Source organism: Labeo rohita, chromosome 23 (assembly GCF_022985175.1).
Source record: "Labeo rohita strain BAU-BD-2019 chromosome 23, IGBB_LRoh.1.0, whole genome shotgun sequence".
In the NCBI taxonomy this organism is placed as follows: Eukaryota; Metazoa; Chordata; class Actinopteri; order Cypriniformes; family Cyprinidae; genus Labeo; species Labeo rohita.
This window is the reverse complement of record NC_066891.1, coordinates 26822607-26848415: the sequence shown is the minus strand read 5'-3', so window position 1 is coordinate 26848415 and position 25809 is coordinate 26822607. Positions and strand designations below refer to the sequence as shown.

Genomic DNA, 25809 nt, shown 5'->3' with positions numbered 1-25809 from the left:
CTGACAATAAACTACAAATGGATTTTTGCGTCAGACTTATTGATCCTCTTGTGTAAAATGCGGTCCTAAACCAACATTTCATCTTAACATGAGTTCATTCACTTTGAAAAATATGAACGCGTCATGCCATTAAGAATCATATCATTCATGTCCTTATCTTTATATAGCAGTGCTGCAGCTGCTCTCAGTGAAATTCTGTACACGTCAAATGCAAGAGGAATTCATAAGCGGCCCTTTGATTAATGACAGCGGTATTTTCAGTCGCAGCAGCTCTCATCGGCCGGCAGGGGGCGTGTGGTCCATACAGGAGCCAATATTCGTGAGAGACACAGAAAGTAAGTCTAATCAAAATCTAAAATTGATTGACTACATCACCACTGTTTAGATTTATACACGTTTTAATCAAAAATATATGGGGTGTTTTTCATTTTGCTTTTCTAAAATAAGGAGACAGGTGTTTTTGTTTTTTTTTTCATTCTAATTATTATTTCTCAGAGTAGGTTTATTTATTTACAAAAAGAAGACAAGTTCTTGAAAAAGAGTACATTTTCACAGTTACTGATGTAAAATACTGTTTTTAGCATGGCACAGAAAGCGTAGTTTTTCGGTAAATATAAAATAAAAAAACATGCAACAAAATTTTATGCTTTTATTGACTATTTCAAATAGTAAAGTATGAGTTGACATATTTAGTATGACAGCAGCACATCTGTCAGTGGTTGATTTGTCCTGCCCCCATCATCACCCTGTAGTCCAGCTTACAGATCAAAGTCACTACACACTGAAACACTACTGGGATTCAGGATGACAGCAAACTCCACCAACAATGCTGGAAACCCCGTTTACACACTTTACATGCTATTGATCGTGCATGATACAAGCTATCGTTTACTTAGAGCTCATTTTACGACGACTTTCTCCATGTTGTCTTGGCGAATGTGAAGCGTCTTCCAGTGTTTATGTTCGTCTGGAGCTCTTCTGCGCGTCACCGTAGCAGCTGTTGCACAGGCGCGCTCTCAGCGACACATCACTGCACCTCACACAGGTAATGACAGCATTTACACCTGAACAAAACAAATTTAGGCCAGATTTAATAGCTTCGATGAGCTGTAACTGTTAGAAGAACTGAATTTATTCTGTATGAATTTGTCGTGGAAGTGTGTGATCAACGGTACAGTAACACAAGTCTTTGTTTTTGTCTTTTTAAACCCCAAATGTCTAAATGTTATTTTATTTTACATTGTATTTTGGTTGTTACTATGTCATGTTACAGTACAACGTTTTAAAAACGTTTTAGAAACCACATCTAAAATGTAAAAAAAAATAATAATTACCAAAATAAAACATTTTAGAAATGTTTTCTGATAACATTTAATATTTGTGACCCTGGACCACAAATTAAATAGTAATTGTATATTTGTAGCAATAGCCAATATAATACCAATATAATAGCCAAAAATTTCAGAACTTAATTTTTGATTAGTAATATGCATTGCTAACAACTTAAAGGTGGTTTTCTCAATATTTTAATTTTTTGCACCCTCAGATTGTATTGTATCTTGGCCAAATATTGTCTTATCCTAACAAACCATACATCAGTGGAAAGCTTATTCAGCTTTCAGTTAATATATAAATCTCAATATCAAAAAAAAAAAAGTACCCTTATGACTGGTTTTGTGTTGCATGGCCACATTGGACAATTACACAGAATTATGACAGCATGGAAGTAAAAGCTTGAATGTGGTCTTTATCTTCAAAACATTGTAAGTAATCCAGCTGATGTGATTATATGTGATCCAACGTGATTAAAAACATCATTATTGTGTTTCTGTCATGTTGTAAAAAACTGTTATGTAAAAAATACTGTTGTAAAAAATATTATAGCTCATTTTTATAACTTTTGCTGGATTCCCACCCCATTTCAAAATGCACTGAAATTTAAAAAAAAAAACTTCTTTTTCATAAAATAGATGATCACTAGCTGTCAAATTGGGTTTTGCTTGGTTTATTTAAAAAAAAAAAAAAAAAAGTTTGTTTGTACTTGCTCAGGCTACAGTCAATCAATCAATCAATCAAAAATTGCATGACATTCCTGAATTTAAACATGTATTTTAATGAACTTGAAACAAATGGTAAAACCAATGCTATCTCACAACCATTTTATGAGGTGGCTAATTCGCATTCATATGATTTTGTACGATTTTGTCTAATTTTGTCTAGACCTTAGTGACAGGTACGTTTTGGTTAGGATAGGTCATTCATACAAATTCATATGAATTGAATAAATGTAGCAAAAATTGTACAAATTGGTAGTTAGGTCGTACAAATGTGTACAAATGAACAACCTCCTAAAATAATGTACAAATTGCCATGAGATCAGGCTGGGTAAAACTGATTTTGGGAATGAATGAATGTATGAATAAATGAATTAATGAAATTACATTTCTTTAAAATATAGGCTATTGACCTTTTGATATACATAAATACAGTTCAACGCATTTTGACCTTTTGTGATAACACTCTGTGTCTGTCCTTTTTTTAACTTACAAATTATAAAAGAAGAAGAACAGTTTTTTAATGCAAAAAAAAGCAAAACTATTGTATTTGGAATGTAAATGGTCAAAGACGTAAAACGGTTTAAGCATAAAAACAATAAGTTTAATACTGCTTTAAGTTGTTGTTTTTCCAAAAAAATATTTAAAAGTTTTCTGTTTAATTTAATTGCATTTTTGCTTTTCTGAGCAAAAAATAAATATCATACATTTTTACCTAATTTACAGAAGACACCAACTAAAATGTCATTCAGTGTAACAATCTTGTCAGGCATATTTACAACAAAAATCAATCTGTGACACATTAAAAGACAAATTATTTTCACCCCAAATACTAATTAGTTGTAATTTTACATTTTTAAAATTTGCCACTATTCTAGGTTTTGCCCATTTGTCAGTCAAGTTTTTTTTACTCATTTAAAAAACAATACAATTTAATATGCTCCCTTATTCTTTTATATATTTTAATATGCACAAGTCAGGATAAGCATGTTTTTGAATTTTGAAATAAATATTGTTCTGCACTGAATGTCATAGATGTGATTTTGCGGGACACATGTGAGGCTGATACATTTTCTACTGTTATGCTATGTAAAGGCTGATTACATTCATTGTCATGTGCCGAACTATTAATATAAACTATTAAAATGAGAAGAAAGTCGCATCTGAAAGCAACATCGATTTTTTTTTTAAAATGAATGGAGGATATTGTGATTTTCCGTGTGCGCTCGACCATTTCTGTTAAGGTTCTAGATCAGTTGATGAGGTCCACAAATCCTTTGTGCTGAAACTATGCCGCAAAACAATCAAAAAGATAATTAAAAAGCTTTCTTAAAAAGGCAAAAGAACACATGGGCGTTTTCCTAATATGATCATTAAAAACCAACATACTGATGAAAATGCGGGACGTTTTCTCAATATGCGACGTGCAGGACAAATGGTGACAATGCTTTGCGGTAAAACGCAATGTGGGACAGGTGGTCACCCTAACTGAATGGCAATGTAACATTATTTCAACCAAATTTTGACATTTTATTCTCCAAAAACTTATTTGGAACCTTAAAAGTAGACACTTACATTGAATGTGCTTTCTGTTGACATAAAATCACTTTTGTAAATTTGGACATCTAAAACGTCTTTGACCCAAATATAATGACATCATTTTTGGCTTACAAATAACATCCAGCATGTAGTGCATGATGAAGGTTGGATGCTGGTGAGAGGAGACCTCATCCTTCTGCCCTCCTGCTCACGGTGAAGGACCTTCTGTGTCTGTCGTAGGCGTTGACGGGCCGGCGTGACTATCAGAGACTGTATGTGTAGACGCTAATGCCCTTGTCGAGCAGTGCACAGATGGGTGCGCAGCAGGGGCAGGGTATTTTTAGTATACATTTTGGAAGAGTTTCCCTGTAAACACCTCAGCTAATGATTTTGTGACCTTTGCAGGTCACTTTACCAATTCCTCCAAAAGACATTTTTCATCATCCTAGTGTCTTTCATTGTGCTTGTGTTTTGTCTTTACTGTTATTAATGGCTCTGGTTGAATAGTTAAAGTGTGCAAAGGTTTAGTTCATGCAAACATGTTTGTTTTATCAAGCTGTGCCAGTTGTCAATGCCAATCACTTGCCCTCCCTCTTAATTATTTCCTCTGCGTGGTGCAGTAAGCCCTTCATTATGATGTATAAGGAAACGACTAAAAATGGAAACTCAAGTTAACATGTTTTGCAAGAAAAGAAAATAATCTACACATCTGATACACTATAATATGGTTAATCAGGCTCAGTTACGCTGCTCTCGTGATTTTCTGACCTTGCTGTACACGTGTTGATGAGCTTGAAGTGGTAGCGGATAAGTAACATCTGCGTGGCCGGGCTCAGCTCTTATCTAATGGTTTATTGGGGCTTGTTTGCAGATGTGATTCAGCAGCTAAATCAGGCTAGAACAGCTGCCGCACAAGGGCTGAGCGTGACACCACCAGCGCTCGCAGGGCACACAGGCACCAGACATTCACGGATCGAGCTGTGTCAATCAGGGCTGTGTGAGAGACTGAAGTCCCTTGGGGTTTGTTTTTTAGGAGCTCAGTGAGAACAACATTGAGCTAAAAAAAAACATGGTTAAATCTGCAATGATTTACTCCACATACACAGCTAACAGGGAACGTTCTCACAACTTACGTTTCACTTTAATGATTTTTAAAAGTTATATAAAATTAAGAAATTGTTCTTAACAACATCAAGTGTATTAAAGGATTAGTTGACTTTCAGAATAAATATTCCTGATAATTTACTTACCCCCATGTCATCCAAGATGTTCATGCCTTACTTTCTTCAGTCAAATATAAATTAAAGGAGAAGTCCACTTCTAGAATAACAATTTACAGATAATGTACTCCCCCCCCTTGTCATCCAAGATGTTCTTTCTTCATTCGTAAAGAAATTATGTTTTTTGAGGAAAACATTTCAGGATTTTTCTCCATATAATAGACTGGTATGGTGCCCGAGTTTGAACTTCCAAAATTCAGTTTAAATCCGGCTTCAAACGATCCCAAAAGGGTTGTAGACCATCCCAGCTAAACGATTATCTAGCTAAACGATTGGTTATTTTCATAAAAATAATACAATATATATACTTTTTAATGTAAAACTCTCATCTTGTTTTGCTCTTCCCAAACTCTGTTTTTTTCCGGTTCATGACAGTTAGGGTATGCGTCGAAAAACTCCCATCTCATGTTCTCCCTCAACTTCAAAATCGCCCTACATCGCTGTTTTACCTTTTTTGTTAAGGGTGTTTGATCTTCTTCGCATGTTCACTTTGCAAAGACTGGGTCAGTACTTCTGCAGCGATGTAGGATGATTTCGTCAAGAAAACAAGAAATGAGTTTTTCAGCAAACCCTAACTGTACTGACCACGTTGAACCGGAAAAAAAACAGAGTTCACGCAGACTTAGAAAAGACGAGCATTTGAGGTTAAAAAGTATGTAAACTGTCAATTTGTTTAGAAAATGACAGATCATTTCGCTAGATAAGACCCTTCTTCTTTGGCTGGGATCATTTATTTGAAGCTGAATTTAAACTGCATTTTGGAAATTCAAACTTGGGGGCACCATTGAAGTCCATTATATGGAGAAAAAGTCGGGAATGTTTTCCTCAAGAAACATAATTTCTTATCAACTGAAGAAAGAAAGACAAGAACATCTTGGATGACAAGGGGGTGAGTACATTAACTGTAAATGTTTGTTATGGAAGTGGACTTCTACTTTAAAAAAGTATATATTTATATTTTTGTAAATCCAGTGGTCAAATTCTAAATTGTGTGTATAATTATAGTCACCTGACTAGTGACAGGTCTTTGTGTGAATGTTTACTAAACTGTAAGACTTTCTGAACGTATATAAGCAGTAGAATATTTTAGAAAGGAAAATGTAAAACATGAAAAAGAAGAATTAAGGAGAATGAATAAATTCTGAATAATTTATTGCTAATGTGTTATGTGTAATATTATGTAATCTGTAAAAAGAATCTGTTGTCTGATTCTGAGTATTTTAAAATGTAATATAATTACCAGTACTTAATTTTTGGAATCTGATTATATAATCCAGATTACACATACGTACTACCCCAGCACTGGTTATTTGTATTTAATGAGTGGGCGCATAAGAGTGGGCGCAACCATTTGTAAATTTTATGGGTCCGGCTTCCGGTCTCATCAGCATCCACCTATTTTTAGCTGTACAAAACTGGGCTGCATTTTCGTTTTTATTGTCCTAAATGAAGTTACGATCAATTTAGGTTTAAGATGCTTTTGAGAAACGCAGCCCAGCTCATTCTGCTGCTTTATATTGCAAATTGGTATGTCTTACCATATTATTTTAACGTATTATCATAATTATGAACACACTTGTTTGTAGTGCAAACAGTTTTACCGTTTACTGCACTTTTTTTCCCTATAGTGGCTAATGAACCGGACGTCTCAGGGTTTTTTTTTTTAATCTTTGTGATCACCTTTCCTAATAATGTGCTAGTTAGCAAGTTTAGCGGCTAAACGGGGCTAAAGTAAACAGTCTCGTCACTCCACAGAGAGAAGAGAGGGGCGGGGCGAGCAGAGCTTATTTGCAATTAAAGCAGCCTCGACCAGAATTAGATGATTTTTGCAGAGCTCATTTTGACAAGGTAAAAAGAGTGTTGTTTTACACAACCATTGAGAATTTTTAACCAAAGTATATTAGAGATTTTTCATTAAGACCCTAAAGAATCATATCAACTTGTGAAAAATGGGCATCCGATGACCCCTTTAATATATTTTCATCAATATAAAGCCCTGATGCTTAATTTTCTAGTACACAATTATATTTTTCCCAGTCACACTACTGTATATTGAAAAAGCCATATCTTTTGTTGAAAAATGTTCATATCACATACAACCCTTGTATTCGGCTATCCGATTTTGTAAAGTTGCTTATTCTACTCTGCATTTAAGCATGAAAATGACCTCAAATATAAATTAATTTCATAGTTTTGCCTTTAGTTAGATTAGGTTATCAAGACATTTGGGTGTGCAAAAATGTTTATTGTGATATAACTTGTTTTATTTGTGTCCGAAAAACCATTGTCAACTCAGTTACCCACTAGAAAACCCCCCCTTGGAAAGGAATGGTTTGTCCCATTCTCACATTATTTGCATAGTATGATGATATTTCCTCTAGAAGCACATGGATGAAACACTAGACTATTTTTACTAAAACTTATGTTTTGTTTATGAAAATATATGTCTAAACATACCATATGCTTAGTAGTTCTAGGCTTCTATGTTGAGTATAGGCCCAAAACACTAAAAATGTCAACTAAGTTACCTGTCAACTGTGTTACCCAGTAAAGGTAACATGGTGGACAGTAGCAAACATAGATGGTATTTTATGCACATATTCCTACAGATCACCTTTATTTATATAGCACTTTATACAATATAAATTGTTTCAAAACAGCTATGTAAGGTCATGTTTGGGTTTTTGGGAAAAAGGAAAACTTTTTTCTTCACATTGTCAGATTGTAAATGTAGCCCTAATTATAGAATGACCCCTATATTCATCTTCACAGTTCTCAGTTGTTTTTTGTCAGGAGTCTTGGAGGGTTGGTGTCCTGCAAAGTTTGTCTCCAACTCTAGTTGAAAACACCTGAACCAGCTAATCAAGGTCTTAGTAAGCATGCTAGAAACTTCTAGGCAAGTGTGTTGAAGCAAGTTGTATCTAAACTCTGCAGGACAGTGGCCATCCAGGACAGAGTTTGGAGACCCCTGTTTTATATAATTAATCTTATTAGTTTGGTTATCAGGTGTCATGTGCCACCTGTTCTCTGACACTTGTCCAGGGACTGCAGTATTTGAGGTTTTTTTTTGGAAACTTGCCATGTTTACAATGCCATATGGCTGCTGATGACCAGTGGATTTATCTCTGTATGATACTGTGTGCGCTCTAGAGTGGGTGATCCAAAGGGACAGGCTGGTAATTGGAACTCTGGCATCTCAAGGTTTTTAGGGCTCCCTCTTCTCTGCAAATCTCAGACACGCTGCCAAGGAGAATCCCCAGGCACCATAGGCCAAAGCACAAACACACTGCATGCCAAAGAGGGAGAGGGAAGCATCCTTTCCTCTCATAGCCATATTTATACATGCAAAGTCATTGCATATTAAAACTGCAGTTCGGTTAAAAATGACTGAAAAGCTTCTCCTTGGCAAACACTGTGTACACAGACTGTTCCAGTTACAAAAAAAAATGACTTCAGCAGTCTCCGAGGAACGGCTTAGATTTCATTTGCATTCTTCAGGATTTAAAAATACAATTTAAATGTTGTAATTTTTTCAGCAGCCAAGTAGTTGAAGCTGATTCCCATGGATTTAACAGGGAAAACTTTAGGAGAGGAAGAGAATTGATTACATGATCAAATATGACTGCTTGCCTCCTTATAATTCAATATTCAAATATGTTGGGGTTGTGTTCGTACTGACGCACAAGTCTGACTATGACGCAAAGGAGGGTGAAAACAATAACTTCTCTCTGTGTATGACTAAAAACAACAACACAAGCACTGGATTCCTGGAGAAGCTCGTGGGAAACAACCACTGCAGTGAGAACCAAACGCTGATTATTTCAACAAATATTCTGGAACTGGATCTGTCTGTCTATCTGTTTAGCAATCCAACTGTCTGTTTATCTATCTATCTATTAAATTCAAAATTGCTTTATTGGCATGACTGTAAAAATACAATATTGCCAAAGCTTTGAATATATGTGGAGGAACATAATAACAATGAGAAGATCTAAATAATTGAAGGAAAAAAAAAATCATTATAACAATTTAAACTTAAAGAAACAGTGTAACATAATAGAACATGTGAACATTTCATACCACAGTATTTAACATGCGTAAATGTTCACATGTTCTATTTCTATTTCTGTCTATCTATATATCTATCTATCTGTCTGTCTGTCTGTCTGTCTATCTATCTATCTATCTATCTATCTATCTATCTGTCTGTCTGTCTGTCTGTCTGTCTGTCTATCTGTCTGTCTATCTATCAATCTGTCTCTGTCAATCTGTCTATCTCTATTTATCTGTCTGTCTGTATGTCTATCTATCTATCTATCTATCTGTCTGCCTCTCTGTCAATCCGTCTATCCGTATCTATCTATCTGTCTGTCTGTGTCTTTGTCTGTCTAGCCATCCACCTGTCTGTCTGTCTATCTATCTGTCTATCTATCTATCTACTATCTATCTGTCTTTCTCTGTCAGTCTGTCTATCTCTATCTATCTGTCTCTGTCTGTCTGTCTGTCTATCTATCTATCTATCTATCTATCTATCTATCCATCTGTCTGTCTCTCTCTGTCAATCTGTCTATCTCTATTTATCTGTCTGTCTATCTATCTATCTATCTATCTATCTATCTATCTATCTATCTATCTATCTATGTCAATCAGTCTATCCCTATTTATCTATCTGTCTCTGTCTGTCTATCTGTCTGTCTATCTATCTATCTATCTATCTATCTATCTATCTATCTATCTATCTATGTATCTGTTTGTCTATCTGTCTGTGTCTCTGTCTATCTAGCCATTCACCTGTCTGTCTGTCTATCTGTCTATCTATCTATCTATCTATCTATCTATCTATCTATCTATCTATCTATCTATCTGTCAATCTGTCTATCCCCATTTATCTATCTGTCTCTGTCTGTCTATCTATCTATCTATCTATCTATCTATCTATCTATCTATCATCTATCTATCTCTGTCAATCTGTCTATATCTATCTGTCTCTGTCTGTCTGTCTGTCTGTCTATCTGTCTGTCTGTCTATCTATCTATCTATCATCTATCTCTGTCAATCTGTCTATCCCTATTATCTATCTGTCTATCTATCTGTCTGCCTGTCTATCTATCTATCTGTCTGTCTGTCTGTCTGTCTCTGTCTATCTAGCCATCCACCTGTCTGTCTGTCTGTCTATCGATCTATCTGTCTGTCTGTGTCTTTGTCTATCTAGCCATTCACCTGTCTGTCTGTTTATCTATCGTCTATCTATCTATCTGTCTATCTATCTATCTATCCATCCATCTGTCTGTCTCTGTCTATCTCTATCTATCTATCTATCTATCTATCTATCTATCTATCTATCTATCTATCTATCATCTATCTATCTCTGTCAGTCTGTCTATATCTATCTGTCTCTGTCTGTCTGTCTGTCTGTCTATCTATCTATCTATCATCTATCTATCTCTGTCAATCTGTCTATCCCTATTATCTATCTGTCTATCTATCTGTCTGCCTGTCTATCTATCTATCTATCTATCTATCTATCTATCTATCTATCTATCTATCTGTCTGTCTGTCTGTCTGTCTGTCTCTGTCTATCTAGCCATCCACCTGTCTGTCTGTCTGTCTATCTATCTATCGATCTATCTGTCTGTCTGTCTGTCTGTGTCTTTGTCTATCTAGCCATTCACCTGTCTGTCTGTCTATCTATCGTCTATCTATCTATCTGTCTATCTATCTATCTATCCATCCATCTGTCTGTCTCTATCTATCTCTATTTATCTATCTGTATCTGTCTGTCTGTCTATCTATCTATCTGTCTGTCTGTGTCTTTGTCTATCTAGCCATCCACCCGTCTATCTGTCTATCGATCTATGTCTATCAATCTATCTATCTGTTGTCACGGGTGCGGAGCAAAGCGACAGACACAGTGGGCGTGACGTCAGGCCTCAGAGAGGCTTTTGTTAAACAATAAACAGAAAGTGTCCAAAAAGGGGAAAAAGTGTCCAAAATAAATGGGGGATCTGGTGTCCTCGACGTGAAGGGAATCCGTGAAGGAGGGGCAGTGTTCAGAAGGGAAGGGTCCAGGTAAGGGGCGGAGTCCGGCGGCCGCACTTGCTCCCCACCGGGGTCCGCGGCAACGTGGCAGGTAGCGGCTTCCTTTAGCGGCTTCATCCATTCCTTAGCGGCGGCACTTCCTCAGGTGGGTGAGAAGGCCCGGCATCCTGGCCCGCAGCCATTTCCATGCGACTCGCACTTGGAACACGGGTCTATATGTCTATATGTCTGTCTGTTTTCCTAATTTGTTTTAATTAATGTGAATCAGTGTTCAGATTTCACATTACTTGAGGATGATTGAACCTCCCTCTCGTTTTAAGCATTAGCACTGAAACTTATTTTGCCGCTTTGCTGATGTACTTTCAGTGACAGGGTTAAATAGTGCTTTTAGGATTATTGCTCATAGCACAGACATATAATGTCCCAGTGTGGGGTTGTCATTTAGTAAATTCCTTTTAGGTCATAGTGGACACTTCCCATTACAGGAAAATCCTGCTCTGTTGCTACTGCTATCTTTAGTAACATGCACTACACATATGTATGGGTCTGCCCCAGACTGGTCATCTATTGTGAGGAAGCTTCTGCATCCTGACGATGGATTGATGTTTTGGAGTCGTGCCCACTATAATTGAGCCTGCAGCCATGTGGCGCTAATGTTGAGCTGAGTGAGGTGATCCTCAGCTTATATCACTGATCTGCCTCAGTCACATTAATCCTCTTAATAGAACAATCCTGATTCCTGACCAAGCCCAAAATCACCTGCTGTAGTTCAGGGGTAGCCATATATATATATATTTCTTTTTTTTTTTTAACCACTGTGCTGTCAAACTGCACCTTACTTCATGGAATGATTATAATCACATTGAGGATTTTTCCCACTTAAGTCTTCTACCTATTAATAACACAGCCAAATCTGTTCAAAGGACAAATGCCATTCTTTAGGATTTTCTTTACATGCTTACCCTTTGAAACAGCTTTTGACTTTCATATTAATTTAATTTTGAGTGACAGAGTTTGGTTAAGGAATTGTAGGCATGCTTGTTATGGAAACATTCTGCTTGTGATGTGCAGTTAAAATTTTAAGCTTTGTGGTTTTAAATTCACTGGATAGAGAAGTGCACCTGTTTAACAACCTGTCACATGGAGATGGGCTGTCGCTCACACTGCATTTTAAATGAGCTGGTTTTAAAAGTGTAACAGAAGTCACTGTTTGCTTTAATGGCCAGACAGAGAGAAATTGATGAGAGCATGCTGTGTTTGGACTGCAGCCCAAGAGTCATTAATCATGTCACATTACGGCGGTGCAGGTCAGTGTATAATTAATCTCTCTTAACAAGAACAGACCAGACAGTTACATGAGAATATGGATTCTTGTTATAGACATGTATTCTGTATTCTTATTCATGTGTTTTATTGTTACTGTTTTCTCTTATGACAGTAAAGGTTTATGAAATTTACTTATGAATATGTCCTTTTTTTTTGGCATTTGGCATCTTTTTGGCATTTTGGTTGCATGACATTGATTAGCTTGTTCAGGTGTGTTTAATTAGGTTTGAGCTAAACTCTGCAGGAGAGTGGTTCTCTAGGACCGATAATATGATATTAATATGATATACTGGTTGGTTGCTAGGCAGTTGCTAGGTAAAAACTAGCTGTCTATCTGTGATCTGACAGTCGATCTGACATACAGACAGACAGAGAGATCGATAGATAGATAGACAGACAGACAGAAAAACAATTAGATAGACAGACAGACAGCCAGAGACAGACAGATAGATAGATAGATGACAGACAAACAGACATATTGATAGATAGATAGATAGATAGATAGATAGATAGACAAACAGACAGACAGAGATAGATATATAGACAGACAGATAGACAGACAGATAGATAGATAGATAGATAGATAGATAGATAGATAGAGACAGACAGATAGATAGATAGACAGAAAGACAATTAGACAGAGACAGACAGATAGACAGATACATATATAGATAGAAAGATAGATAGATAGACAAACAGACAGACATATAGATAGATAGACAGATAGATAAATAGATATATAGATAGACAAACAGACAGACAGAGATAGATAGATAGATAGATAGATAGATAGATAGATAGACAAACAGACAGAGATAGATAGATAGATAGATAGAAAGACAATTAGACAGAGACAGACAGATAGACAGATACATATATAGATAGACAGACAGATAGATAGATGATAGACAAACAGACAGAGATAGATAGAAATACAATTAGAGACAGATAGACAAATACATATATAGGTAGTCAGACAGATAGATAGATGATAGACAAACAGACAGATAGATAGATAGATAGATAGATAGATAGATAGATAGATAGATAGACAAACAGACAGAGATAGATATATAGACAGATAGAGACAGACAGATCGATAGATAGACAGATAGACAGAAAGACAATTAGACAGACAGAGACAGACAGATAGACAGATACATATATAGATAGACAGAAAGATAGATAGATAAATAGATATATAGATAGACAAACAGACAGACAGAGATAGATAGATAGATAGATAGATAGATAGATAGATAGATAGATAGATAGATAGAAAGACAATTAGACAGAGACAGACAGATAGACAGATACATATATAGATAGACAGATAGATAGATGATAGACAAACAGACAGATAGATAGATAGACAAACAGAGAGATAGACAGACAGACAGACAATTAGACAGACAGACAGAGACAGATAGACAGATACATATATAGATAGAAAGATAGATAGATAGACAAACAGACAGACAGATAGACAGACAGACAGATAAATAGATAGATATATAGATAGACAAACAGACAGAGATAGATAGATAGATAGATAGATAGATAGACAGAGATAGATAGATAGATAGATAGATAGATAGAAAGACAATTAGACAGAGATAGACAGATACATATATAGATAGTCAGACAGATAGATAGATGATAGACAAACAGACAGATATATAGATAGATAGATAGATAGATAGACAGATAGATAGATAGATAGACAAACAGACAGAGATAGACAGACAGACAGACAGACAGATAGATAGACAAACAGACAGAGATAGATAGACAGAAATACAATTAGACAGAGACAGACAGATAGACAAATACATATATAGATAGTCAGACAGATAGATGATAGACAAACAGACAGATATATAGATAGATAGATAAATCGATAGACAAACAGACAGAGATAGATATATAGACAGACAGATAGATAGATAGATAGATAGAGACAGACAGATCAATAGATAGACAGAAAGACAATTAGACAGACAGACAGAGACAGACAGATAGACAGAAACATATATAGATAGAAAGATAGACAGATAGATAGACAAACAGACAGACAGAAAGATAGATAGATATATAGATAGACAAACAGACAGACAGACAGAGATAGATAGATAGACAAACAGACAGAGATAGATAGACAGACAGACAGATAGATAGACAGATAGAGACAGATAGATAGACAAACAGACAGAGATAGATAGATAGACAGAAATACAATTAGACAGAGACAGACAGATAGACAAATACATATATAGATAGTCAGACAGATAGTTGATAGACAAACAGACAGATATATAGATAGATATATAGATTGACAGACAAACAGACAGAGATAGATAGATACAGACAGACAGACAGATAGATAGAGACAGACAGAAAGATAGATAGACAAACAGACAGATAGATAGACAGAAAGACAATTAGACAGACAGATAGAGACAGACAAATAGATACATATACAGATAGATAGATAGACAAATGATAGATAGATAGATAGATAGACAGACAGACAGAGATAGATAGACAGACAGAGATAGACAGACAAACAGATAGATAGACAAACAGATAGACAAATATATAGATAGACAGATAGATGATAGACAAACAGACAGATAGATAGATAGATAGACAGAAAGACAGAGATAGATAGATAGATAGATAGACAAACAGACAGAGATAGACAGACAGACAGATAGATAGACAAACAGACAGAGATAGATAGATAGAAATACAATTAGACAGAGACAGACAGATAGACAAATACATATATAGATAGTCAGACAGATAGATGATAGACAAACAGACAGATATATAGATAGATAGACAGACAGACAGAGATAGATAGATACATAGACATACAGACAGACAGAGATAGATAGATAGATAGATAGATAGATAGATAGATAGATAGATAGACAAACAGACAGAGATAGATAGATAGATAGATAGATAGATAGATAGATAGATAGATAGATAGATAGATAGATAGATAGACAGAAAGACAATTAGACAGACAGAGACAGACAGACAAATACATATATAGATAGACAGATAGACAGATAGATAGATAGATAGATGGAGAGATGGATGGATGGATAGACAGACAGATGATAGATAGATAGATAGACAGATACAGACAGACAGACAGACAGACAGATAGATAGATAGATAGATAGATAGATATGATTTAATTGTACTAGTAGCACATGTGCAATGCAGTTTTGCATGTGTATAAGCCTGTTTACAACATTGTCCAACAAAGACGACATGCTTTTTCTCCAAATTAACTTCATAACATAGTCAAGTGTTTGAAATAACCTTTTGTGCTCAGCCGTGGTTTCATATCACAGAATGAGGCTGAAATCATACTATTTTATAGTATTATAAAGGCTATGTTGATTACCATTGCATTATAAATATACTTTACCCTTTTATTTAAATATATAAAAATACCCAAGATTGCTTGAAGAACACAGACAAACCATATATTGTAGCCATTGCATGTTTATTGTCTTCAGGTTTCCTCAGTTAATATTTTATCTGCGTTTTAGATAGCAATAACTGGATTGAATATTCCTGGAGATTAGTTAAGTAAGATTACTTCTGCTATAACGCATATGTGAAGTTTCTGTTCAAGGGCGCCCTCTGGATTTCGATTTAGAAAGAGCTTTATTGCCAAGTGTGTTTACAAACATGGAATTTGTCTTGGTGTTAGGAGCTTCTAGTACAAAAAGTATATTGTCATTACATTATATGTGTACTCAAATATGCTCACAATACTCTTTTTGGGTAAAAATAGGAAAGATAATACTTTTCTCTAAAGAAATAGGATTCCCAGAATTATCGCCATTGATATCGTTATTGCAATAAATACCCAAAATTATTGTGATACATTTTTAAGCCCATATCGCCCATCCCTAAGCTGAATTACCGTCAGCTGTCTGATGATGATGGAGTTGATATCTGTAAGTGTGGAGGATGAATCGCTGAGCCGCTGAGGTGTAGTGATCTGTAAATAAGCGATCTCAGGATTGATGTGGTATGTAACCGATCGCTCTGGTGTGTATTGATGCTGGGTGAGGTAAGGCACTAGTCAGATATATTCAGCCTTGGTAGATCTACGCTCATCAAATGCATCTGGACTGCCACCGGTTAGGCGTGTCTGACATGTGGTGATGAATATAAAATCTATCGTATGACAGTTAACAGCTGTTTTACAAGGACGATGAGACGTCTCTCCCAGTTAAAGGTGAGAAGGTGAGCCGCAGAGGGGAGATTGGTTACAGCATTGCTTATATGGACCTGTATTAAAGTTTGATAACTTAAAAATCAGACTTTATTCTGTCTTCTTTATTAAGTCTTCTGTATCTTGTATTTGTGGGTTTTTTTTTTTTTTTTGCAGTTCTTTGTATGTGCCTGAATGTGTAAGCACACAAATATTTGAGTTTGCGTGCTTGCGTGTGTGTGTGCGTAGTTGTTTGCGTAGCGTCAGCTCTAGTTTCTTGCCAGCATAAGGTTACCCAATGCCGACTTTAATAGATTAAGCCACTCTGAACCCAAATGTAGAACAAGCAACAGGCAGAAACAACAGCCCGACAGGAGACCCCTCTCTCACGAGAGGTAGGCCTGAATGTGTGTGTGTGTGTGTATATGTGCATGCATGTGTTCAGTTAAATAAATGAGTATTAGGCAACATCTGTTCGGACATCCTGCTGTGTGAGTTTAGGGAGGAAGTGACATAAATGTGTATTACAATAGTTCTGTGCTGAATTATGTGTAATTAGAGTGTTTTATAAGTCTAAATGTTGCTTTTAATATGCTCTGATATTATGAATGTTGAAATGTGCACTATTAATTTGTCACATTACTGTGTTTGGATTTATTTAGGGTTACTCTTTGCTGTAGTACTCCACTTTAGACATTCTAATAACTCTAATAACTTTGCAACTACATGTCAACTAACTTTCGTTAGAGTGTTAGTAGAATAAGTTGACATCTGCTTGGGCAGTTACTTATAGTCAGTAGAATGTCTGTTGGTGGACAGTCAAAATCTAAAGCGTAGTCTTATTAGTCTGTTAATACTCTATTGAGAGTTAGTCAACATGTAGTTGCAAATTAATGAGAGTAAGTTGACATGTAGTTGCAAAGTTACTTTCAGTTAGTAAATTGTCTAAAATGGACTACTAAAATAATGAGAATTAGTTGACATGTAGTTGCAAAGTTACTTGTAGTTAGCAGAATGTCTAAAATAATCTATCAAAATAATGAGAATTGACATGTAGTTGCAAAATTACTTGTAGTTAGTAAATTGTCAAAAATGGACTATCAAAATAATGAGAATTAGTTGACGTAATCGCAATGTTACTTGTAGTTAGTAGAATGTCTAAAATGAACTATTAAACTAATAAAAGTAAGTTGACATGTAGTTGCAAAATTACTTGTAGTTATCAGAATGTCTAAAATGGACTATCAAAATAATGATAATTAGTTGATGTAGTCACAAAGTTACTTGTAGCTAGTAGAATGTCTAACTTGGACTATCAAAGTAATGAGTTAGCTGACATGTAGTTGCAAAGTTACTTGTAGTTAGCAGAATGTCTAAAATGGACTATCAAAATAATGAGAATTAGTTGACATAATCGCAATGTTACTTGTAGTTAGTAGAATTTTTAAAATGAACTATCAAACTAATGAAAGTAAGTTGACATGTAGTTGCAAAATTACTTGTATTATCAGAATGTCTAAAATGGACTATCAAAATAATGAGAGTTGACATGTAGTTGCAAAATTACTTGTAGTTAGTAAATTGTCAAAAATGGACTATCAAAATAATGAGTTAGCTGACATGCAGTTGCAAAGTTACAGTACTTGTAGCTAGTAGAATGTCTAAAATAGACTATTAAAATAATGAAAATTAGATGACATGTAGTTGCAAAGTTACTTGTAGTTAGTATCATGAGCAAAACAAACTGATTATTTGTCTATGGTTTATACTGATGGTTTATACTGTGCTGGTGCTTTATCTTCAATAAATAATCAAATCAAATCTGTAATCTGAAGAATTTTTTTCTTAAGGTGTGTATGTATACACCCAGACATATATATATATATATATATAATATATATATATATATATATATATATATATTATAAAAGCAGTTTGATTTTATCTGCCAACAGCAGTGAGGTTGAGTGACCTTGAACAATCTCTGATCATGTGAGATTCCTGTCAATGTCATTTCCTAGTTGTGCAGCACTGATCAGCATCAGTCACTCATCTTTTTAGCAATAATACCATTTATTGTCTTCTTTATTTTGTGCATGCTTGTATTTTTTCTAACCATTTTTTTCTTGCTATATCAGAGTTTCTTCACCCATTGTTGTTTTTTGTTTCCTTGTATAATGACAGTCTCTTTCTCTCTCTTTCTTTCTCTCTCTCTCTCTCTCTCTCTCTCTCTGTGACGCACATGTTCTCTGTTTTCTTGTCAGTGGCAGCTGAGCAGGATGACTCATTTTTGGCGTCTTTAATTAAACATCTGTCCGTGCCTCTCAACCACTCAGTCCTGCTCCTGTTAGAGATTTAGCCTGATAATAGCCTGATAATATAGCATATTTAGAAATCTGTAATACCTGTACATGCATGAAATAAAATCATCACCAAAAATGAACATTTGTAAATTTTATTTTTAGTGTGGTAGCTAATGTGTTTAAAGTGGTTTTAAGTATATTTACGTATATTTCTACGGCATTCAGTAAGGTTTCTAGGGAGTTCAGGATGATTGCTAGGTGGTTATTTAATTTTAAAAAGCCCATTGCTTGTTTCTGAGCTCATCCCTGATATTCATGTATGTAGATTGACCCCTGATTCCTCTTTTCTTGTTCAGTATTGAATTTTGGACCCAAAAGTTACTTACTGTAGAAATGTACAAGTACAAACAATAGTAGATCTGAGGTATCATTCACATTGGTAATGCAAACTTGTGGGATGAGTTATGCACTTAAGTTTAATACTTAGGCTAAGGGGTCTTGAATAGATATGGAAGTTAAGTTGAGTGATAATAATAGTGTAGGCACCATTAATAATAATTGTAATTCTGCTAATATGCTGACTATGTATGTATTTAAAAATGTTTTAGATTTCAGGCTTAGAACCAGAGAATAAATTGTACTTTTTGGCTCTACTAAGTGCTGTTGCTAATGACTTGTAGTACAGCTTGGCTGATGGCACTGAAACATTTCCTCTGAACCCAATGCAGGTCATTGGAATAGTAAGTGAATTAGATGAGGGGCGATTGTTTTCCCCACTGTCTTGGCCTTTACTGGGCCAACAGTTTCTCTTTCTCTCTCTGCTTCCTTCCCTCTGCTACTATCTCTCGACTTCTCTTTCAGCGGCTCTCTTATTCTCCCACACTGCCTCACAGGCCAGGACTCTGGTGTCAAGTGTTTGACAGGGGTTACACTTTAGCTGAGGTGATGTCCGGTCGACTGTTGTGTCAGAGGTGTGTCACCATTGATACTGGAAACGTCTGTGTCACATTAAGAACAGCAGGGAACCCGTCCAAATGGCTGTTCAAATGTACGAAACCTGAGTTTGTGACAGCAAGGGAAAATTGGAAAGCAATTAAGCTTTGCAAACATATTTAAATTAACATTTTAAAAGGAACCCTAGGTTTTAAGACTTGTATGGCTTAATATAACATAAATTATGTCTCTTACTGAAATATGTAGTAGAAAATCCATGAAAAATTATGTTATTTAAAAATAATGTTTTATACATATTTTGGACTATGGGGGCACCATTATTTGATGATGTCAAATGGTTGCTCTTGAAGAGCTACTGGCGTTGCCGTTACTATTTTTACCACAACAGAACTCAGAAAATAAAATACTGGCACGATGCTACATTATGTGGCTATGGTTGTAATTTTCAGTCAAAGGGCAACTTTTAAGGCAGTATTTTATTTTCCAAGTTGTGCTGCGGTAAAAATAGCAACAGGTAGCAGCAGTAGCTCACTGAGTGCAATTTCAAGTCCATTTCATGTCATCAAAATAATGCCCCCTCTCCCCCATAGTCCAAAATATGTATAAAACAATGTGGATTCTTTAACGTAAGTCTTTCATATGACATCATTTACATTACTTTAAGCCATACAAGTCTTAATACCCAGAGTTCCCTAAAAAGCATTTGAGTGTTCGTGTAAATGCATATTACCAGCACATTGACTGTTTATTAGTACTTATAAAGCACATATTAATGCCTTTATCTGCATGACCATATGTTAGATCCCGTATTCCTACCCCACACTTAACAACTACCTTATATTACCTGCATGATATAATATTCAATTTGATAATATCTTATTGTAAACAAGAGATAACGTGTCAGTCTGAAAAATTATGTTTAATACGTATTAGTATTTTTTTCATCGACTGTTATAGACTCATGAAATAATTTAGCACTCCCACATTTGCAGTGTGAAAGCGATTCACAGCGAAAACAAAAATAACCCAGCAAGGACGGACATTTTTGGAAGTGTTGTGATGCTGACACCTCCCAAAATATGTCACCTTCGCCAGCTGCTCTCCTCAGTGTTTCACCCAGACCAGTAACTAAGAATCAATGTGCCATTCACTGGAGTTTTATGAGTCAAAAACAGGCTCTAACTCTTCTTCTTTGTTTTGCAGGTCGTGGCACCTTGGATTCTTCCTCATTGTGTTGACCTCCATCTCAAAGTCAAATGACAGATATCATTTAAAATATTGAAGCAGTGGGTTTCTTCAGGCGAATGTTGAATTTAGTGGTTGTCTAATATCTGGAGCCACATGACGGTTCAGGCTGGAAGGATAGAGGTGGCGCTAGTTGACATTGAAGGTATGGAGAATACTAACGGTGTGGATAATTTCAATGACCCACACTATCCTAACGAGATGACGGCTTTGACGGTGGAAATGCCAGAGTTTGGGCCTGGCAGCACCTACTCAAATTCTGCGAAAGTATCGCCATATAAAGAGAAGATCCCTCAAAATTTGGACAAACCGCAATCACCTGTCCTGCCCCCTCACACGAGGAGAGGTCGTGCCAGCTGCGCTAGTCTGATTTCCAACTGGAAGTTACTTGTGAACAGTGAAGGAACGCAAAGCGAGACGATCTTCAGTAAACTGGCCAAAGAATACGAGGACTTGTTTGTGGATAAGCGACATCTCGATGATGGGGATCAAAAGGTCATCATTAACATCGCTGGTCTTCGTTTCGAAACCCGCTTGAGGACCCTCGACCAGTTCCCAGACACCCTTCTGGGCGATCCAATGAAAAGAATGGGCTATTTTGACCCCATGAGAAACGAGTATTTCTTTGACCGCAATCGTCCGAGCTTTGATGGGATCCTGTACTACTATCAATCAGGGGGGAAGGTCCGGCGGCCAGCGAATGTACCTTTAGATGTCTTCGCGGATGAAATCATCTTTTACGAGCTAGGACAGGAAGCCATGGACCAGTTCCGCGAGGAGGAAGGGTTTATAAAAGACGTGGAAGTCCCGTTACCGTCCAATGAGTTCTACAGGCAGTTCTGGCTGCTTTTTGAATATCCCGAGAGCTCAAACGCAGCCCGAGGGGTTGCTCTCGTTTCCATCTTCGTCATCGTCATCTCCATCATCATATTCTGCATGGAGACTCTCCCAGAATTCCGCGAGGACCTGGAGATTTTTCCAACGGCGGGACTTGCCTTCAACCAGACGTATCCCTCAGGTGCTCCTCCAAGTGCCTCTCCCAAAACCATCACCAGCACCTTCTCCGACCCCTTCTTCATTCTTGAGACCGCTTGCATCATCTGGTTTTTCTTCGAGCTCTGCGTACGTTTCCTGGTTTGCCCCAGCAAGCGGGATTTTTTTAACAACATCATGAACATGATTGACATCGTCTCCATTGTTCCCTATTTCGTCACTTTGATAACGGAGATCGTGACCACCACCAATAAGTCCAACACGGGGCAGAATATGTCTCTGGCCATCCTGCGAATCATCAGACTGGTGCGGGTCTTCAGGATCTTTAAGCTTTCCAGACACTCCAAAGGACTGCAGATCCTGGGCCAGACGCTCAAGGCCAGTATGAGGGAACTTGGTCTGCTCATTTTCTTTCTCTTCATCGGCGTCATCCTCTTCTCCAGCGCCATCTATTTTGCTGAGGTGGATGATCCCAATACCCAATTTGTTAGCATTCCTGATGGATTCTGGTGGGCTGTAGTCACCATGACCACTGTGGGATATGGAGACATGTGTCCTATTACGTTAGGTGGTAAGATTGTGGGCACTCTATGTGCCATTGCTGGGGTGTTGACCATCGCCCTGCCTGTGCCTGTAATAGTCTCCAATTTCAACTACTTTTACCATAGAGAGACAGAGCAGGAGGAAAAGCAGCCCATAGCCGATTCAACCGATCAAGCTTTAAAGTCAGGGAACAATGCAAAACAAGGAAGTAATTCCTCTCTGAACAAGGCAAATGGGAACTGGCAGACAGACAAATCAAAGTATTAAAACCCATATCAAAACGTCTTTTTCATGAGCATGAATCTCATGAAACATGTTCGGGTCATATTTGACCACAAAATCAAGAGATTATATTTTGCATAAAGAAAAATGTCTGTTTTAGTATCACTTAAAGTTTTATCATAACAAATAAACATTATCATTCCAGTTTTCATTACAGAAATGCATCTGGATGTTTTACCTTAATTAATTTGTAATTGTCTTTATTCTCAATGGCAGTTTTCATCAGATTCCCATCAGTGTAATAGTACTTGTTAGGGCTGTGCAATTAATCAAATGCTTTTTTTAAAGCCGGTTCTGTGATTTAGTAGTAAATGTCCATCGCATGCTTTCAGATGGAGCGGCATTTACTACACAGAGCCGTAGTTCACTGACAAGCTACACAAAACCGCGTTCATAATCGCAGACAATTCAATTAATCAATTAATTGCAGAGCCCTAGTGCTTGTCAAATCGAGACAATGGCAATTAATCACTACAAAATAAAAGTCTGTGATTACATATATGTCTGTACTATGTATATTTATATGTATATAGAAGTATACACACATGTATTTAAGAAATATTTATATATGTGTATATATGTACTGTATATTAATATTTATATATGATATTTAAGATATTTCTTAAGTATATGCATGCATGTTTGTATATTTATATATACATATAAATATGCAGTGCACACACATTTATTATGTAAACAAACTTCTATTTTTTATGCGATTAATCGTGATTAATCAATTTGACAGCACAAGAGTATTTAATTTATCGTTATCAGTTAAATGCTTTACAAGAAGCACTCAAATTGTTTCCCTAAAGCAAAAAAAAAATTACTACATTATTTTCCTTTATACATTTTACATTTTTTGTGATGAAATATGACCCAGACAAGTTCTTCACAGGTTTCATGAGATTCAGCCAATGTTTCATTTTTAGTGCTTCAGTGTTTGCTAGATGTTTTTTTCAATTCTTGGGAACAGATGATTATAAATGTTATCTAACTTGAATGATATGAATGAGATAACAGTTTCTCTGAAAACATAAGTATTTAGATTTATGTTAGATTTGCATCCGTGTTGCATAATCCTATTATTAAATAATAATACAACCTAAACCATCTCATAATCTCATAAACCTACCACATACGGTCCACTATGTGTAATTAAAAATGACTGAGTCACTCTGAAAATTAAATGGCAACAGTGTCATCAAGTGCGTTTGGGTAGTTTAATGCATCTACCAGCAAACTACCATTTTGGGTAACCTGCAAAATGACACCTTTAACATTTATCTCTAACACCGTTGTTTCTGTGTATGTGTTTTCTAGCATAAATCCAATTAAGCAGTGTATTTCATCAATGTATCATTTTGCATTTAAAATGATAATCATTATGGTTTGTTGTGGCACTTTAGAGGAAGCTCAGCCAATGAAGAGGAGAAATGCATTCAGAGTTTTCCACTTACAGTCCATGTTCATTTCTATGAGTATTACAGTGCCTTTCACTCAAATGGGTTGAACCTGTTGTTGCATATTGAGTGGAACTGATTTCCTCGTATTAATGGTAAATGTTGTCTTGAGTTGAAAGAAATACATATTCATGGACCTATCAAGACTTCCAAGTCATGTTTTCTCTGATTATCACTTTCTCAGATTCAACAGTTGCCTAGAGAAAGGTTAGAGAAATTAAGAATTTTCTTTGCGAAAAATGGATCATTTTGCTTAAGTGAAACTATACAACATTTTGTTGGAGAGAGAATCAGGGAGCGATGAGCCAAGGTCTCACTGTATTATTAAGTTGTTTTGCAAAATCTTGTGAATCTTGGTGAGCTGTTGCCCAAGACATACTGTATATAAACACATGTTTTCATTGTGTTTTTGATGTTATAACTGCTGCTATTTTATACTTACCTGTAGTTGTGTCATTTTAGTATGAATCAGTAGTGTGTTACTGTTCTTTTAATAGGTGGAGGAAGAAATTAGCATCATAAAAAAATGTCATTGTTAATATGACATTTGCACATTTTGCCTCTATAATGACAGTTCTTCACAGACTAACTGAACATTATGGTGGCTGTGCTACAGAATGAACTGTACATTTTAATCATTTTATTCTATAATTAGAATCTAATGAGAACATCCAACGCCTTCAAAAATATTAATAAGGAATCTTCAGGAACTTGAATATCATGTGCTTAGCCTGACAACTGATCATAGTTGGTTGTAAATTTATAACTGTAAATAAGTGACAACATAAAGCCATTTCATGTGGTGGTAACTGTGTATTGTATGTATTAAAATAATACATTGTGTACTTGTTGCAGTGTTTGACCTGAAATGCAAATCACAGTGATATGAATCACAGGCTGCTGGTGTGGTCACTTCACAACTTGTTTCAATAATTATTATTATTAGAGGCTTGCATTTATTAGCTGTAATAGTAATTTTGTCCTTATGTTAGACATGACATGTCCCTTCACTAATATAAATGCATTTTTTTCTTAGATTTCCATAATTTGGCAGGACAGCAAAGACTTTGCCTATGAGCATAAAATTATTCAAATTGCATTTTCAGTAAAATATGGAAATAATCCTGCAGTGTGGCTGTCCTCAACATGAACCGCAATATACAGAAACCTATTAAAATTAATCATGTGAAAAGAAGTTCAATTAAAAGATATTGGCATTATCTAATTGGAGTGCATTATCACAAATGACTACTCATGGATTTACACATTACCTAAAAAAAATTAAATTGTGGCATGATTGTCCTAATCTTATAAGGAACCATTAAAATGAACAATATAGATGCAGATACAATTAAAGCATGACTTAGCATTTTTCCAATAACCTGCATTCATGTATTTAATCACACCAGTGTTTTACATTAATTTGGCTGATAGTGTAGTCAGAAAGTGTGTCAAGAAGTTATCTGGCGGTCAGGTCTTTGAGGTCCCCCACCTCTCTGAAAACCCCCATTCCTCATTCACTGTTATGTAAGATGCCCTCAT

At 35.9% G+C, this 25809-nt stretch overlaps 1 protein-coding gene across 3 annotated transcripts; it reads left to right on the top strand.

Annotated features, from left to right (window-relative positions):
- The first annotated feature begins 770 nt into the window (after window positions 1-770).
- On the top strand, window positions 771-25157 carry kcna10a (potassium voltage-gated channel, shaker-related subfamily, member 10a). Of its 3 annotated transcripts, XM_051096475.1 has the most exons (3): window positions 16804-16879; window positions 18749-19758; window positions 20945-25157. In XM_051096475.1, exon 3 carries the CDS (start codon window positions 21083-21085, stop codon window positions 22787-22789), a length of 1707 nt encoding a protein of 568 aa, XP_050952432.1. In that variant the 5' UTR covers window positions 16804-16879; window positions 18749-19758; window positions 20945-21082; the 3' UTR covers window positions 22790-25157. The 3 variants fall into 3 exon arrangements, with proteins under 3 accessions (XP_050952431.1, XP_050952432.1, XP_050952430.1); XM_051096474.1 differs by lacking the exons at window positions 16804-16879; window positions 18749-19758 and adding an exon at window positions 771-1045; XM_051096473.1 differs by lacking the exon at window positions 18749-19758.
- Window positions 25158-25809: the final 652 nt, after the last annotated feature.